General features: G+C 42.8%; 1 protein-coding gene and 1 long non-coding RNA gene across 5 annotated transcripts in view; both read right to left on the bottom strand.

Moving 5' to 3' along the window:
* LOC126981318 (uncharacterized) overlaps positions 1-17,500 on the bottom strand; it is a 66,095-nt gene that overhangs the window by 4,227 nt on the left and 44,368 nt on the right. Inside the window, exons 10-15 of the mRNA XM_050832259.1 lie at positions 17,111-17,239; positions 15,631-15,760; positions 12,927-13,049; positions 12,069-12,158; positions 9,845-9,968; positions 1,496-1,630 (exon numbers count right to left, since the gene is read on the bottom strand). Coding sequence (XP_050688216.1) covers positions 1,496-1,630; positions 9,845-9,968; positions 12,069-12,158; positions 12,927-13,049; positions 15,631-15,760; positions 17,111-17,239 — 731 coding nt within the window. The remainder of the gene's footprint in view (positions 1-1,495; positions 1,631-9,844; positions 9,969-12,068; positions 12,159-12,926; positions 13,050-15,630; positions 15,761-17,110; positions 17,240-17,500) is intronic.
* Positions 13,576-15,512, bottom strand: LOC126981322 (uncharacterized). Of its 4 annotated transcripts, none has more exons than XR_007733894.1 (4): positions 14,763-15,512; positions 14,255-14,374; positions 13,926-14,015; positions 13,576-13,775 (listed from the first exon to the last, which is right to left on the bottom strand). It is a non-coding gene; the product is annotated as an uncharacterized LOC126981322 (long non-coding RNA). The 4 variants fall into 4 exon arrangements; XR_007733893.1 differs by having other exon boundaries at positions 13,578-13,775; positions 14,225-14,374; positions 14,763-15,511; XR_007733891.1 differs by having other exon boundaries at positions 13,607-13,775; positions 14,285-14,374; positions 14,763-15,251.

Here is a 17,500-nt window from a genome sequence, read left to right as displayed (position 1 = left end):
GGAGGAAGAAAGTAAGAAAGGATGCAATATAGAGAGAAAAAAAAGCGAGAAAGTATATGAAGGAAGAAAGAGAAGAGAAAGATGATAGGAAAGAACGAACAAGCAGAGAAAGATGGAAGGAATGAAAGAACTATAGACGAAAAAAGGGAAAATAGGTTAAATATGAAAACAATAAGAACCGACTTCCATTCTTCTTTCCTCCTTCTCTCTCCCTCTCTCCCTTTCTCTTTCACTCCCTTCCTCTCTTCCTCCTTCCCTCCCTCCCTTCCTTCCTTTCCTTCCTTTCTTTCCTCCTTCTCTCTCCCTCTTTCCCTCCCTCCCTTCCTTCCTTCCTTTCTTTCCTCCTTCTCTGTCCCTCTTTCCCTCCCTCTCTTCCCCTCTTTCCTCTCTTCTTTCCTCCCTCTCTTCTTCCTCCATCCCTCCCTCTCTCCCTCCCTCCCTTTCCTAAATCTTCAACAAATTAATTGATCTTTATCTTCATCCCTTCCTTCATCCATCTCTCTCTCTCTCTCTCTCTCTCTCTCTCTCTCTCTCTCTCTCTCTCTCTCTCTCTCTCTCTCTCTCTCTCTCTCTCTCTTTTCTCAAGAAATGACAAAAGGGTTTTATCTTTGTCCGTGAGAAACCAACCAATCAGCTGATTAGTGTTTGTACCTGCCAACCCACTGTCTCTCTGTTTGTCTGTCTATCTCTCTATCTATCTATATCTGTCTATCTATCTATCTATCTATATCTGTCTATCTATCTATCTATCTATCTATCTGTCTATCTATCTACCTATCTATCTATCTATCTATTTATCTACCAATCTTCCTTTCTACGTTCTTTTTTCTCCCTCCTTCTCAACCTCTTCCCTCATTCCCTCTTTCCTTTCTTCCTTCCTTCGTTCTTATTTCTTCCTCTTCCTCAGCTTTCTCTCCGTCCTTCCCTCCTTCCTTCAATTCTACGTTCTTATTTCTTCCTCCTTCCTTCCTTCCTTCCTTCTTTCCTTCTTACGTTCTAATTTCTTCCTCCTCTTCAACTCTCCCTCCATCCTTCCTCTCCTCTTCTCTCTCCTTCCCTCTCCAAGCCTTTCCTCCCATTCCATTTCTTCTTTATTTCCTTCCTCCCTTCCTTCTCTCTCCTCCAGGCTTTCCCTCTCATTCCAAATCCTTCCTTCCTTCCTTCCCAGTCTCCTTCCTTCTTTACTTTTTATTTCTTCCTCCTTCTCAACTCTCCCTCCTTCCCTCTCTCCTTCCTTCCTTTCCTCTTTTCTCTCCTTCCCTCTCTAGGCCCTCCTCCCTTCCTTCTCTCCTTCTCTCCATGCTTTCCCTCTCATTCCAAATCCTTTCTCTCTTTCTTCCTTTCCTCCTATCCCTCTGTCGCTATCTACCGTATCTACCTATCTACCCATTTTCTTATTTATGTCTTCATCTACTAACTTATCTACCTCCCCATTCTCCTATAACTGTCTTTCCACCCATGCATCCTTTCATCCGTCACTCGGTCATCCCCTCACCCGCCACGCAGGGCCCAGAGTTGATGCCGGCGCGGATGAGCAGGTCCTTGTCCGGGCGGTGCGGGATTTCGAACTCCTTGGCGCCCTCGATCAGGTCCAGCGCCATGTTGCAGAGTTCGGCGGCGTGACGCATACCTTCGGCGACGGGAGAGGAATTAAGAGAAGGGTGAATGAAAGATGAACCTTGCTCGTCAAAAAGACTAATGTTACCCCGATATTTAAAAAAAAGGAGATAAAAAAACAAGCCAGTAATTATCGTCCTATCAGCCTTACGTCTGTCCTAATTAAATTATTCGAAAAAATAATCAGGGATAGAACAATCACTTTCCTCGTAACAAATGATTTGATAATAATTAAGGGATGGGGAGCGAGGGGGTGAGAATAATGAGTAGGAGAACTTAATACAGGCTACAGCTTCGGAACATTCAGGAAAAAAACACAGTGAGGGAGAGAGGGAAGGAGGAAAGAAAGGAAGGAAGGAAGGAAAGAAGGAAGGAAGGGAGGGAAGGAGGAAGAGAGGAAAGAGAGGAAGAGAGGGAGGGAAGGAGGAAAGAAAGGAAGTATTGAATGAAATAAGGATGGAAGGGAGGGAAGGAGGAAGAGAGGAAAGAGGGGAAGAGAGGGAGGGAAGGAGGAAAGAAAGGAAGGAAGGAAGGAAAGAAGGAAGGAAGGGAGGGAAGGAGGAAGAGAGGAGAGAGGGGAAGAGAGGGAGGGAAGGAGGAAAGAAAGGAAGGAAGGAAGGAAAGAAGGAAGGAAGGGAGGGAAGGAGGAAGAGAGGAAAGAGGGGAAGAGAGGGAGGGAAGGAGGAAAGAAAGAAAGGAAGGAAGGAAGGAAGGAAGGAAGGAAAGAAGGAAGGAAGGAGGAAAGAGAGCCAGGAAAGATAGAAATATAACAAAGAAAAGAAAAATAGAGAGAAACGCTTAAAATTGGGTTAATGAACGCGCCGATATCTCGTCACCTACTTAACCAAATGCTCTTCTGTCTTCATATACGCATTCTACTAACCTTCAAACGGCCTGGAAATCCATAGAAGAGAGTGTAGAGATTAAAACCTGTGAGGCACTAAAAGACAGATTATATAACTGAACCTCGTAACGGAAGGGGAGGGGGGAGGGGTGGGTGGGGGGAGGAGGGGGGGGCATTTTCACACTTGTTTTTGATCTGTATATTATTTATTGTGATTTTCCGGGAGGTTTGAGGTTTAGTAGAAGACATAGATGACAACAGAAGATCAATTTTGAAGTAGGAGACAACGCTCAGAAGTGAATAACAAAAAGAACAGCACATCGCCAAACACTGGAAAAAAATATACACCAGTGAAAAAGAACCCTCAGGCACACACACACACACACACACACACACACACACACACACACACACACACACACACACACACAGAAACAAACATACACAGCGGGCTTTTTTTATAATTATTGTTTCCTTTTTTTGTGTGCCCTTGAGCTGTCTCCTTTGTTGTAAAAAAAACACACACACTTTAAAACACAAAATAAGAACTAAATCCTATAAGAGAAGCTGGCTTATCCTAATTAAAAATGACGGAAAAGCTGCTTCGATATCAACCCCCCCTCCCCTCCCCCCCCCTCCCCCCGGACTTATATAGGACTATCCCGCTAATTGATGGACACCAGCCCCACTAATCCCCGAGAGGATGGGAATGGTAGGGTCCGCTGGGATGCTTCTCCGACCAGCCCCTAGATCCCTTGACTCCGTGATCACCAGCATGTTGTAAAAATTGATCCCCGAAATTTTCAGGAGCTTAAAAAGAGGAGCTACACTTTGCAGTTAGTTAGGAATGACGTAGCGAGATGTAGGACCAATAGAAGTTGATGAAGTGTGTATGTGTGTGTGTGTGTGTGTGTGTGTGTGTGTCAGCGCTGCCAGATTATCGTATTCACCACAACGTATTTATCATTTTTTAAGCCTCAAACTCTCGTACCTACACAAGCAAGGATAGAAAATCATCAAAGTTAGCATTAAAACTGTTATTTATTGATGATTGTGTTTTTTGTCTATTGTTATCGGTCAGAATCTACGAAAATGCAATGCGATGAGTACGATAATTTGACAACGCTGGTGTGTGTGTGTGTGTGTGTGTGTGTGTGTGCGAAGTGACCCCGGACATTTTTTGCAGGAGGTTAACGCGGGGTCAGAATTCGCTATCAAGAGAGATGCGTGACCTGTAAGTTGATCAATTGGCTTCTAAATATTAATATCCTCCGTCATGTGTGCGTGTGAAAATTGATCCCCGATATTTGGAAGAGATTAAAGTGGACTCAGAATTCGCAATCGAAAAGGTTTACACGCGTGACGGAAGACCTGCCTGAGCTGCCCATCAATATTAATATCCTCCATCTTGTGCGTGCGTGTGTGTGGAAACGGATCCCCGATATTTTTAAGAGCAAATTCGCAATCAAGAAGTTTACATGCGTGATCTAAAGCCTGCCAAAGCTGATGACTTCTTAAACATCAATATCCTTCATCGTGTGTGCGTGAGTGAAACGATGCCCGATATTTGCAAGAGCTTAACGCGGAGTTCGAATACGCAATCAAGAAGGTTTCCATGCGTGACGGAAAACCTGCCTGAGCTAATCAAGTTGCTCTTTTAATACCCTCCATCGTGTGTGTGTCTGAAAGCTGATCCCCGATATCTTTAGGAGGTAATTCGCAATCAAGAAGGTTTACATTCGTGACGGAAACCCTGCCTGAGCTAATCAAGTTGCTCGTTTAATACCCTCCATCGTGTGTGTGTCTGAAAGCTGATCCCCGATATCTTTAAGAGGTAATTCGCAATCAGGAGGTTTACATTCGTGACCTAAAGCCTGAGAGCTGATGGCTTCTTAAACACTCCTCTAAGCAGGTCTGGGTGTGAGAGGGACTTAGGAGTCTTAGTGAGCACTGACCTTCGTCCAAGGGCCCAATGCATTCAGGCTAAGAATCGTGCAAACAGGGTACTGGGTTTCATCTCGAGGAGCGTAAGCAATAGGAGCGCCGAGGTCATCCTCAAACTTTACTTAGCACTTGTTAGACCTCACCTTGATTACGCGGTCCAGTTTTGGTCACCCTACTATAGAATGGATATCAAGATGTTAGAATCTGTGCAGAGAAGGATGACAAAAATTATTCAAGAGGTGAGAAACTTGCGTAATGAGGATAGACTTAAGCATTTAAATCTACACTCTCTAGAAAGGCGAATGTTGGGAAGAGACCTTATCGAAGTCTATAAATGGATGAAGGACTTTAATAAACGGGATGTCAATAGGGTTTGGTAGTAAAAGAGCCAGGTAGGACACGTAGCAATGGTTTTAAGTTAGATAAATTCAGATTCAGCAAAGACATAGCCAAGAATTGGTTTACCACTAGTGGTGGATGAATGGAACAGGCTTGGCAGCCATGTTGTGGGTGCCAATACCATAGATACATTCAAGAAGAGGTTGGATAAATTCATGGATAGTGAGGTAAGGTGGGGTTAGGATTACAGGAGCTGTCTTGTATAGACCAACCGGCCTCTTGCAGACTCCTTACGTTCTTATGTTCTTATGTTCTTATCAATATCCTCCATCGAGTGTGCGTGTGTGTCTGTGTGTGCGTGTGAGAATTGATCCCCGATATTTGAATGAGCTTAACGCAGAGTCAGAATTCGCAATCAAGAAGTTTACACGCGTGACGGAAGACCTCCCTGAGCTGATCAAGCGGCCCCTAAATATTAATATCCTCCATCTTGTGCGTGCGTGTGTGGAAACGGATCCCCGATATTTTTAAGAGCTAATTCGCAATCAAGAAGTTTACACGCGTGATCTAAAGTCTGCCAAAGCCGATGACTTCTTAAACATCAATATCCTCCATCGTGTGTGCGTGTGTGAAACGATCCCCGATGAGAGACATAATCGAGGCGAGGGAAGATGAAGAGGAGGAGGAGGAGGAGGAGGAGGAGGAGGAGGAGAAAGGATGGCGAACAAACTAGAGATGGGAAGGAATAAGGCAGGATAAAGATAAAGAAAGGAAGAAGGGAATAACGAGAAAGAAAGGAAGAAGGGAATAAAGATAAAGAAAGGAAGAAGGGGATAACGAGAAAGAAAGGAAGAAGGGGATAATGAGAAAGAAAGGAAGAAGGGGATAATGAGAAAGAAAGGAAGAAGGGGATAATGAGAAAGAAAGGAAGAAGGGGATAACGAGAAAGAAAGGAAGAAGGGGATAATGAGAAAGAAAGGAAGAAGGGGATAACGAGAAAGAAAGGAAGAAGGGGATAAAGATAAAGAAAGGAAGAAGGGGATAACGAGAAAGAAAGGAAGAAGGGAATAATGAGAAAGAAAGGAAGAAGGGAATAAAGATAAAGAAAGGAAGAAGGGGATAATGAGAAAGAAAGGAAGAAGGGAATAAAGATAAAGAAAGGAAGAAGGGAATAATGAGAAAGAAAGGAAGAAGGGAATAAAGATAAAGAAAGGAAGAAGGGGATAATGAGAAAGAAAGGAAGAAGGGAATAAAGATAAAGAAAGGAAGAAGGGAATAATGAGAAAGAAAGGAAGAAGGGGATAATGAGAAAGAAAGGAAGAAGGGAATAATGAGAAAGAAAGGAAGAAGGGGATAATGAGAAAGAAAGGAAGAAGGGAATAAAGATAAAGAAAGGAAGAAGGGGATAATGAGAAAGAAAGGAAGAAGGGAATAAAGATAAAGAAAGGAAGAAGGGAATAATGAGAAAGAAAGGAAGAAGGGGATAATGAGAAAGAAAGGAAGAAGGGAATAAAGATAAAGAAAGGAAGAAGGGAATAAAGATAAAGAAAGGAAGAAGGGGATAATGAGAAAGAATGGAAGAAGGGAATAAAGATAAAGAAAGGAAGAAGGGGATAATGAGAAAGAATGGAAGAAGGGGATAAAGAGAAAGAAAGGAAGAAGGGGATAACGAGAAAGAAAGGAAGAAGGGAATAAAGATAAAGAAAGGAAGAAGGGAATAAAGATAAAGAAAGGAAGAAGGGAATAAAGATAAAGAAAGGAAGAAGGGAATAAAGATAAAGAAAGGAAGAAGGGAATAAAGATAAAGAAAGGAAGAAGGGGATAAAGATAAAGAAAGGAAGAAGGGGATAAAGATAAAGAAAGGAAGAAGGGGATAATGAGAAAGAAAGGAAGAAGGGGATAATGAGAAAGAAAGGAAGAAGGGAATAAAGATAAAGAAAGGAAGAAGGGGATAAAGAGAAAGAAAGGAAGAAGGGGATAACGAGAAAGAAAGGAAGAAGGGGATAACGAGAAAGAAAGGAAGAAGGGAATAAAGATAAAGAAAGGAAGAAGGGGATAAAGAGAAAGAAAGGAAGAAGGGGATAACGAGAAAGAAAGGAAGAAGGGAATAAAGATAAAGAAAGGAAGAAGGGAATAAAGATAAAGAAAGGATAACTCAGAAATGGAAAAATATAAGGAACGGGGCAAGGGAGGAGGAGGAGGAGGAGGAGGAAGAGGAGGAGGAGGATAGGGGGAAAGGAAAGAGGTCAAACTAAAGATGAAAAGTATTAGCGACGGGGCAAGGAAGGAGGAGGAGGAGGAGGAGGAGGAGGAAGAGGAGGAGGAGGAGGAAGGGAAGATGACAAACTAGAGATGGATAGTAAACGTCCACAGAAATAACAGTAAGAGACATCATTATAATCTTTGACAACACAGCACGACACAGTCTAAAAAAAGAGAGAGAAAAATTAAAGTACACAGCCATCGAACTTACAAAACATATCAATAACAAGCTGCCTAATTAGAGAAACAACTATCTATAAGTCTAACTAATGAAAACTCTCTCTCTCTCTCTCTCTCTCTCTCTCTCTCTCTCTCTCTCTCTCTCTCTCTCTCTCTCTCTCTCTCGACCTTGTTATAACGACCCAAGATAACCTAATCAATAGTGTCACGGTAGGAGAGCACCTCGGTTCTTGCGATCATAAATTAGTGCGCGTCGATATTAAAGCTCAATCATCAGTGACTGAAAATAAAGTAAAGGTGCCCAATTTCAAAAGAGCTAACTTCGTAGAAATCCGACAAAAACTAACAGAAATACAACTATCAGATGACGGCAACGTAGAGGATACCTGGCTAAATTTAAAGATCATTTACTCACTCGGCAGAACACTTTTTCCCCAATGTGCGAGAAGTGAAGTAACACTAATAAAAGCCCACCTTGGATTAATAGCGAAATTAAACAATCAGTCAATGAGAGAAAATTGTTTTACAGGTTAAAGAAAGAACAAAGCACGCCCGAAAACATTAGACTTTATAATGATGCCAGGCGACGAGTAAAAAGACTAGTAGGTCAGGCAAAGCGTAGATACGAAGAAAATATTGCAGCCAACTGTAAAAATAATCCGAAATCTTTCTTCAGTTACATAAACAACAGAAAGGCGATCAAAAGTGGTATTGGACCTTTAACAAACAGCGACGGTGCACTAGTGACTGACAGCCAACACATTGCAAACCTCTTAAACAATTACTTTTCCTCGGTGTTTAATACTAACAGTCTTCCTCTCGCTACCACCAACACCAGTACTATTGTAAATCTCGAGCATGCATTGCCTAATTTTGAAATAACAACCGATGAAGTCCTTAAAGCTCTCCATTCACTTAAAACAAATAAAAGTCCTGGACCTGACAAAGTATATCCAACTCTGCTGAAAGAAACAAAGAGCGAAATACTCTCCTCCCTCACAACCGTAATCAATATGTCCTTGCGACAAGGCATCGTCCCTTCAGATTGGAAAAAAGGCTAACGTGACACCGATTTTCAAGAAAGGAGACAAAAAAGTACCAGGTAATTACAGGCCCATTAGTCTAACTTCGGTTGTAGGTAAGCTACTTGAGGGCATAATTAGAGACAAAATTGTGAATTACCTTGAAAGCCACTCATTGATTGGGGACTCACAACATGGCTTCCGAAACAAAAGATCCTGCCTATCAAACCTATTAACCTCTTATAACGACCTCTTCACTGTTTATGACGTAACCAAATCACTGGACGTAGTCTATCTTGATTTCCAGAAAGCGTTTGATAAAGTCCCGCATCATAAATTACTTTACAAATTAAAGCAAATAGGTATTGACGGTCAAGTAAACCAATGGATCGCGAATTGGTTGAGCAACAGACAACAAAGAGTAGTGATTGACGGATTTAACTCAGAGTGGGCGCCTGTCACTAGTGGCGTCCCTCAGGGCTCGGTCCTGGCCCAGTGCTCTTCATTATTTACATCAACGACGTGGATGTTGGACTCAATAACCGCATTAGTAAATTTGCAGACGACACAAAGATTGGTAACTCGGTTCTCACTGACGAAGACAGGCAAAGCCTCCAAGAGGATTTGCACAAAATTTCAGCTTGGTCGGATAGATGGGAGATGCCCTTTAACGTAGACAAGTGCCAGGTCCTTCAAGTTGGAACGAGGAATAAGAAGTTCGAATACGAAATGCGCGGCGTTAAACTCAAAAGCGTTCAATGCGTCAAAGACTTGGTGGTCAAAATCGCGTCAAACCTCAAATTCTCACAGCAATGCATCGATGCAGCAAATAAAGCGAATAGAATGATTGGCTTCATTAAAACAAACTTTGTATTCAAGAATAAAGATGTAATACTCTGCTCTACAACAGTTTAGTCAGACCCCACTTGGAATATGCGGTACAGTTTTGGTCTCCCCACCATGCAAAGGATATTGCTAAATTAGAAGGTGTTCAGCGTCGGGCAACGAAAATGATCCCTTCCTTGCGCAACAAATCCTACGAAGAAAGGCTTTCCACCCTTAACATGTTCTCTTGAGAAACGTCGCCTGAGGAAAACTGATCGAATGTTTTAAAATACTTAATGGTTTCACGAATGTAGACAGATCAACATTGTTTATGATCGATGACACTTTGCGCACGAGGAACTATGGCGTAAAACTCAGATGTAGACAAGTAAATTCAGACTGCACCAAATTTTTCTTCACCAACGTTGTAGTGCGAGAATGGAATAAGCTTCCACCGTCAGTGGTCCAGTGTAACACGATTGACTCCTTCAAAAATAAGCTCGACCGTCACTTCCTTCAACTTAATATCAACTAGAGTAGAAATGCAACGTTTTGGAGTCTTCTGATTAATGTAAAATCACTTAGGTTTAAGGACAGACCACCAAGTCTGGACCATGGGGTCTGTGTGGTCTGATTTTCTATGTAAATCTCTCTCTCTCTCTCTCTCTCTCTCTCTCTCTCGTATAAACAAACTAACCGACTTACTAAAATAAACAACTAACTAACTAAGAAAAGCACGCACTAACAATCTATCTATCTATCTATCTATCTATCCCTCTGTCTGTGTACCTCCCCCCTCCCCCGTAGCTACCGTTTGAGTGGGGCACGCCGGACACCACCATGTAGGCGTCGCCGATGGTCTCCACCTTGTAAACGTCGTAGTTGCCGATGCGGGAGTCGAACATGTTGTACAGCTTGTTGAGGAGCGTCACCACCTGGAGGAGGGAGAGAGAGGGAAAGTGAAATAGGGGAAGTAGCAAAGCCGATTCTAAAACAAACTTTCCCAGTGCTTCTGCAGGAAGTTTGTTACAGTGAGGGATGACTGTCTTCGAGAAAAATCCCGCCATTATTTGTGGAAACGTGGCCTCGCATGAATCTGTATACCGCACACCTTATAGTTGTCTGGTAAGTTTGTACTATATCATCATCAGCTGGGAAAAGTCCTAGTAGGTCGATGTCCCCTTTTTAATTAAGGGAGCAGAGCAGCATTGCATGATTCTAGGCAGAGTCTCACCGATGAGTTATTCAGAGACAACACAGCTCCCGGTGACTCCATCATTCCTCGCTATGAACCCGAGCACGGGGTTAACCTTCTGGAGAGGTAGACGCACCCTGCCTCGGGGGTCTCAAACCATTGCAGAATATGGCACTAAAAGACTTGACACACATGTTCGACGTACGTAGAGTTATAGTTTGGCGAAAGTGCATCATTTTATATTCGTAAAGTGTGAAGGATATTTACCATCTTTTAAAGCTTTCAGAAAGGGAGGTGGAGGAGGAGGCGGAGGAGGAGTTAAGGTAATATTAAAGAGGGATATAGATAACGAGGATGAAGATAATATGGTGTGGGCGGCGGAAGACTTAAGATTCGAAGTTGTTGAGAGAAGTGGAGATGGAGGAAGATTTTGAATTTAACGATAAGGAGGAGGAGGAAGAGGAGGAGGAGGAGGAGGAGGAGGAGGAGGAGGAGGACGACGACGACGACAATGATGATAATGAGTAAGAAGAGGAGTCAGGGGGAGGAGGAAGAAGAGGAGGAGGAGGAAGAGGGAAGGAGGAAGGAAGGTGTATGAAAAGAAGGGAGGAATTGAACGAGAAAGATATGGAGGAGGAGGAGGAGGAGGAGGAAGAGGAAAATAATGATGATAATGATGGTGAGGAAGAAGAAGAAGAAGAACAAGAAGAAGAACAAGAACAAGAAGAAGAACAAGAAAAAGAAAAAGAAAAAGAAGAAGAACAAGAACAAGAACAAGAAAAAGAAAAACAAGAACAAGAAAAACAAGAAGAAGAAAAAGAAGAAGAAGAAAAAGAAAAAGAAGAAGAACCGGAAGAAGAGGAAGAAAATAGTTATCACGCAGAAGAAAACCACCACCACAGACCAGAAAATAGAAACAAAAATACAATATCCACTCCATGACCTTTCCACATAACATTTTACCGGGAAATTCACCTCGGAGCGACATACGAGAAAAATAAGAGTAATATAAAATGTCTGGGAAAAGAAATAATGAAAGGGAGCAACGAGAGAGAGAGAGAGAGAGAGAGAGAGAGAGAGAGAGAGAGAGAGAGAGAGAGAGAGAGAGAGAGAGAGAGAGAGAGAGAGAGAGAGAGAGAGAGAGAGAGAGAGAGAGAGAGAGAGAGAGAGAGAGAGAGAGAGAGAGAGAGAGAGAGAGAGAGAGAGAGAGAGAGAGCAAAAATACAACGGTGGAAATAGTGGACCATACTTATACAGTGTGTTGAGCAGGTGTGTGGGGAGGCAGGTGTGGGATAGAGGCAGGTGTGTGGGAGAGGCAGAAAGTTGGAAGGAAAAGGGTAACAGGTGTGTGGAAGGGGTGGAGGAGTGGTAACAGGTGTGTGGAGGAGATGGAGGAGTGGTAACAGGTGTGTGGAGGTGGTGGAGGAGTGGTCAGTATGGGTGTGGGTTAGTGGAAGAGCGTAAGAGATGTCTGGAGGTGGTGGAGGAGTGGTCAGTGTGAGTTTGGGTTAGTGGAAGAGCGTAAGAGATGTCTGGAGGTGGTGGAGGAGTGGTCAGTGTCCGGGTTAGTGGAAGAGCGTAAGAGATGTCTGGAGGTGGTGGAGGAGTGGTCAGTGTCCGGGTTAGTGGAAGAGCGTAAGAGATGTCTGGAGGTGGTGGAGGAGTGGTCAGTGTGAGTGTGGGTTAGTGGAAGAGCGTAAGAGATGTCTGGAGGAGGCAGGTGAGTGGTAAATGTGTATGGATTAGTGGAAGAGCATAAGAGTTGTCTGGAGGAGGTGGAGTAGTCAGTGTGGGTTCTAGACGGGAACAGAGAGGCAGGACAGGCCCGGCGTCTCCTCACCTGCAAGGGCTCAGAGCTGGAGCAGAGAGTCGTGAACCCCACAATGTCACTGAAGTAGACAGAGACGGACTTGTAGCTTTCCGCCGGGACCTGACGCCACCATCACCACCATCATCAGTGTCGTCATTGTCGTCATCGTCATCACCATCGTCCCGGAAGAAGAATGATGACAAGAAGCAATGAGGATTTAGGACATAGCATCGTTAGTTGGGATTGAAGTTATATTGGGCAGTTATTATAGCTTTATTAGCATTGTTTTTATTAGTATATCTTTATTGTTATTTTTATTTTTCTATTATTAGCGTTTTTATTTTCAACTAGAATTACTACTATAAATAATAATGTTTCTACTGCCAACTATGTACTACTGAACCTACGACTGCTACTACTACTACAACAACTACTACTACTACTACTACTACTACTACTACTACTACTTTTACTACTACTACTACTACTACTACAGGTACTACTAGAGCAAAAACAGCAACGACAACAACAACAACAACAACAACAACAAAAACTACTACTACTACTACTACTACTACTACTACTACTACTACTACTACTACTACTACTACTACTACTACTACTACTACTACTACTACTACTACTACTTCTACTACTACTACTACTACTACTACTACTACTACTACTACAGGTACTACTAGAGCAAAAACAGCAACGACAACAACAACAACAACAAAAAAAAAAAATACTACTACTACTACTACTACTGCTGCTGCTGCTGCTGCTACTACTAAAGAGAAAACAACAACAACAACAACAAATACAGTAACACACACACACACACACACACACACACACACACACACACACACACACACACACACTCACGGATCGCTTCTTCTTGAGCTGCACGGCCACGGGTTTGGGCAGCATTTGGAAGATGAGTCGGTCACATCTCCGCTTCTCCCTCTTCAGCTCCGCGGCCTTCGTGGTGAGCGTGGCAGCGAACACCTGAAGCAGCACTTACCTGTATATACACACACACACACACACACACACACACACACACACACACACACACACACACACACACACACACACACACACACACACACATTATATAAGCCTCTCCGCACCCAAGCCTAAAATCTATCAATGAGATTTAACCCTTTTCTGCATCCACCAAAGAGATTTAACCCTTTTCTGCATCCACCAATGAGATTTAACATTTCCCAGCATCCACCAATGAGATTTAACATTTCCCAGCATCCACCAATGAGAGTTAACCTTTCCCAGCATCCACCAAAGAGATTTAACCTTTCCCTGCATCCACCGGTGAGATTTAACCTTTCCCAGCATCCACCAATGAGAGTTAACCTTTCCCAGCATCCACCAAAGAGATTTAACCTTTCCCTGCATCCACCGGTGAGATTTAACCTTTCCCAGCATCCACCAATGAGATTTAGCATTTCCCAGCATCCACCAATGAGAGTTAACCTTTCCCAGCATCCACCAAAGAGATTTAACCTTTCCCAGCATCCACCAATGAGATTTAGCATTTCCCAGCATCCACCAAAGAGATTTAACCTTTCCCAGCATCCACCAATGAGAGTTAACCTTTCCCAGCATCCACCAAAGAGATTTAACCTTTCCCAGCATCCACCGGTGAGATTTAACCTTTCCCAGCATCCACCAATGAGATTTAACCTTTCCCAGCATCCACCAATGAGATTTAACCTTTCCCAGCATCCACCAATGAGATTTAACATTTCCCAGCATCCACCGGTGAGATTTAACCTTTCCCAGCATCCACCAATGAGAGTTAACCTTTCCCAGCATCCACCAAAGAGATTTAACCTTTCCCAGCATCCACCGGTGAGATTTAACCTTTCCCAGCATCCACCAATGAGATTTAACCTTTCCCAGCATCCACCAATGAGATTTAACCTTTCCCAGCATCCACCAATGAGATTTAACCTTTCCCAGCATCCACCAATGAGATTTAACATTTCCCAGCATCCACCAATAAGATTTAGCCTTTCCTACCATCCACCACTGAGATTTAACTTTCCCAGTATTCACCAATGAGATTTAACCTTTCCCAGCATCCACCAATGAGATTTAACTTTTCCTAACATCAACCAATGAGATTCAACATTTCCCAGCATCCACCAATGAGATTTAACCTTTCCCAGCATCCACCAATGAGATTTAACATTTCCCAGCATCCACCAATGAGATTTAACCTTTCCCAGCATCCACCAATGAGATTTAACCTTTTCCAGCATCCACCAATGAGATTTAACCTTTCCCAGCATCCACCAATGAGATTTAACCTTTCCCAGCATCCACCAATGAGATTTAGCATTTCCCAGCATCCACCAATGAGATTTAACCTTTCCCAGCATCCACCAATGAGATTTAACCTTTCCCAGCATCCACCAATGAGATTTAGCATTTCCCAGCATCTACCAATGAGATTTAACCTTTCCCAGCATCCACCAATGAGATTTAACCTTTCCCAGCATCCACCAATGAGATTTATCATTTCCCAGCATCCACCAATGAGATTTAACCTTTCCCAGCATCCACCAATGAGATTTAACCTTCCCAGCATCCAGCAATGAGATTTAACCTTCCCAGCATCCACCAATGAGATTTAACATTTCCCAGCATCCACCAATGAGATTTAACCATTCCCAGCATCCACCAATGAGATTTAACCTTTCCCAGCATCCACCAATGAGATTTAACCTTTCCCAGCATCCACCAATGAGATTTAACCTTTCCCAGCATCCACCAATGAGATTTAACCATTCCCAGCATCCACCAATGAGATTTAACCATTCCCAGCATCCACCAATGAGATTCAACATTTCCTAACATCAACCAATGAGATTCAACATTTCCCAGCATCCACCAATGAGATTCAACATTTCCCAGCATCCACCAATGAAATTTAACTTTTCCTAACATACACAAGGAGATTTAACCGTTTCTAGCATCCAACAATGATATCACCAATCCCAGCATCCACCTATGAGATATTAACCTATTCAATCATCCACTAATCATAAGCAATCTGAGGAGAGTGTGTAGCAAATCACCGCTGAAAGCAGTCGCGTGCTTCCCCCGATGACTCTAAGAAAATGCGGTGCGCCAGGACAGACTCTCTTATTTTGTCATTAATGTTTTCACTGTTCTCCGTGTCCTGTCGTGTCCTCACTGTTTGTCTCAATTGTTAACTGTTAATTTTCAAGTGTTTGTCCACGCCCTGCAACACATCTCACACACATTTTGTACGTCACATACACCAACACTTCAATGTCATTTACACCACACAGCATTCATATACACGCATATACACTCAACAACATCTCTTTTGTTTTCTGTCCTAATGACTTCAGTATGTTTTTGCAATAAAATAACCTTGACGGGTATTGGTTTTTCCTTTACCTGTGGACCAACTAGCATTAGATCACTCGCTCGCCACCAATAAGTCGGTCTGGCTTGCTTATGAGCGGGCCAATAGGAGACAATGATAAGGGGGGAGGGGTTCTATGCCAGGTTAAGGTGAGCGGGGTGTACCGACCTGTATGGTGTATGTGGCGTGGCGCACGAGGAAGATGATGACGGGCGAGATGAAGAGGACCATCACCAGTAGCACGATGCTCACCGTGACCTGGCTGTCCGCGCTGCCCGCCTCGGCCTGCATGTACGACCTCAGGACACGCGGGTTGTTAGTATTGTTGTTGTTGTTATTGGTGGTATTGTTGTTGTTGTTGTTGTCGTTGTTGTTGTTATTTCATTGTTGTTATTCTTATTGCTATTATTACTGTTATTGCTACTACTACTTCTACTATCACTACTACTACTACTACTACTACTACTACTGCTACTACCACTATCACCACTACTTCCTCAAATTGAAAGTAAAACCCTAAAAAAAATAAGGAACAATTATAACCTATCGTGACAAATGTAAAACTTAACGAAATATATCATGATCGCTCCGTAGACTTTACTCGAAACATGACGGAAAATGTGTGTGTGTGTGTGTGTGTGTGTGTGTGTGTGTGTGTGTGTGTGTGTGTGTGTGTGTGTGTGCGTACAAAGAGAGATAAACTAGAGAGAGAAGCGAGATAGTTATAGAAATGTCAATGCACAGCTACCCCAAAGAGTAAGTTCTATCCCAGGGCACAAAGTAATAAAGAAACTGACTAGAACCTTCAACCCTTACAATTTGCGGTGTTTATCCTCCCTAGTTTTCGTCCCCTCAATCGTTCTTCGTTCTACCAATTCGTGGGATACAAGAGTACTGCCAGACATAAAGAAAACACATCACAGAACTTGAAGTGATGCTAAAAGTCTGCGGAGCCGTCATGAAGGATTTCGTTAAGTTCTGCATTTGTCGATGTAATGGTTGCAATTTTGGAGGACTTTTCTTTTTGTTTGAAGAAGTAATGGCAATAGTGTTAAAAGTAGTAGCTGTGGCAGTAGTAGTAGTAGTAGTAGTAGTAGTAGTAGTAGTAGTGGTGGTTGTAACATGGGAAAAGAAGAAGAAGAAGAAGAAGAAGAAGAAGAAGAAGAAGAAGAAATAATAAGGTAATTATAATAAAAGAAAGAGACGAAGAAGAGGAAGAAGAAGAAGAAGAAGAAAGAAAAAGAAAAAGAAAAAGAAGAAAAAATGATGATAATAATAATATGAAGAAGAAAAAGACGAAGAAGAAAAAGAAGAACAAGAAAAAAAAAGAGAAAAAGAAGAAAACAACAACGATGAACAAAAGAATAACTAGAAAAAAAACATGAAAAAACAAAACAAAACAAAACACAAACCAACCCAACCCACAACCATCAACCAAGCACTCAACAACCACTCAGAATCAAGAAGCAACCACAACTCACTCAAACACATTCCAACTTCCTCCCTGACCCATGCGCTTTCCCCTATCAATCCCGTCCCCAAATTCACACACACACACACACACACACACACACACACACACACACACACACACACACACACACACACACACACACACACACACACACACACACACACTCTCCCTCACTGGATCATGTCGAGAAGCTGCCACTGGATGTCCCTCAGCTCGTCGGTAAAGCGGACCATCACGTAGTAGTAATCATCGGCCACTTTCAAGTCACTCAACTGGGCCACGTTACCGAGAATCAGCTGGCGCCTGTGTGTGTGAGAGAGAGTTGGAAAGTTTCGTTTAGTCGGCGCAACCTCTGTGTGTGAGAGATATAGATAGATGGACTGATAGTTTGAGCATGTGGGGGTTTAAATACACATATCAAGAACCATCTATGTAGTAATGGGTGGCTAGAAGTGGAGGGAGGTATTATAGGAAGGGGCAAAAGGGGAGAGGTAAGGTAAAGGAGTGAGAGGGGGAGAAAGGACGAAGAAATTGACGGAAATGGAACAGAAGGGAGTAGAATGA

The sequence above is a fragment of the Eriocheir sinensis genome, chromosome 47, assembly GCF_024679095.1.
Source record: "Eriocheir sinensis breed Jianghai 21 chromosome 47, ASM2467909v1, whole genome shotgun sequence".
In the NCBI taxonomy this organism is placed as follows: domain Eukaryota; kingdom Metazoa; phylum Arthropoda; class Malacostraca; order Decapoda; family Varunidae; genus Eriocheir; species Eriocheir sinensis.
Note: the sequence above shows the minus strand (reverse complement) of the source record. Positions and strands in the feature narration are given on the sequence as shown.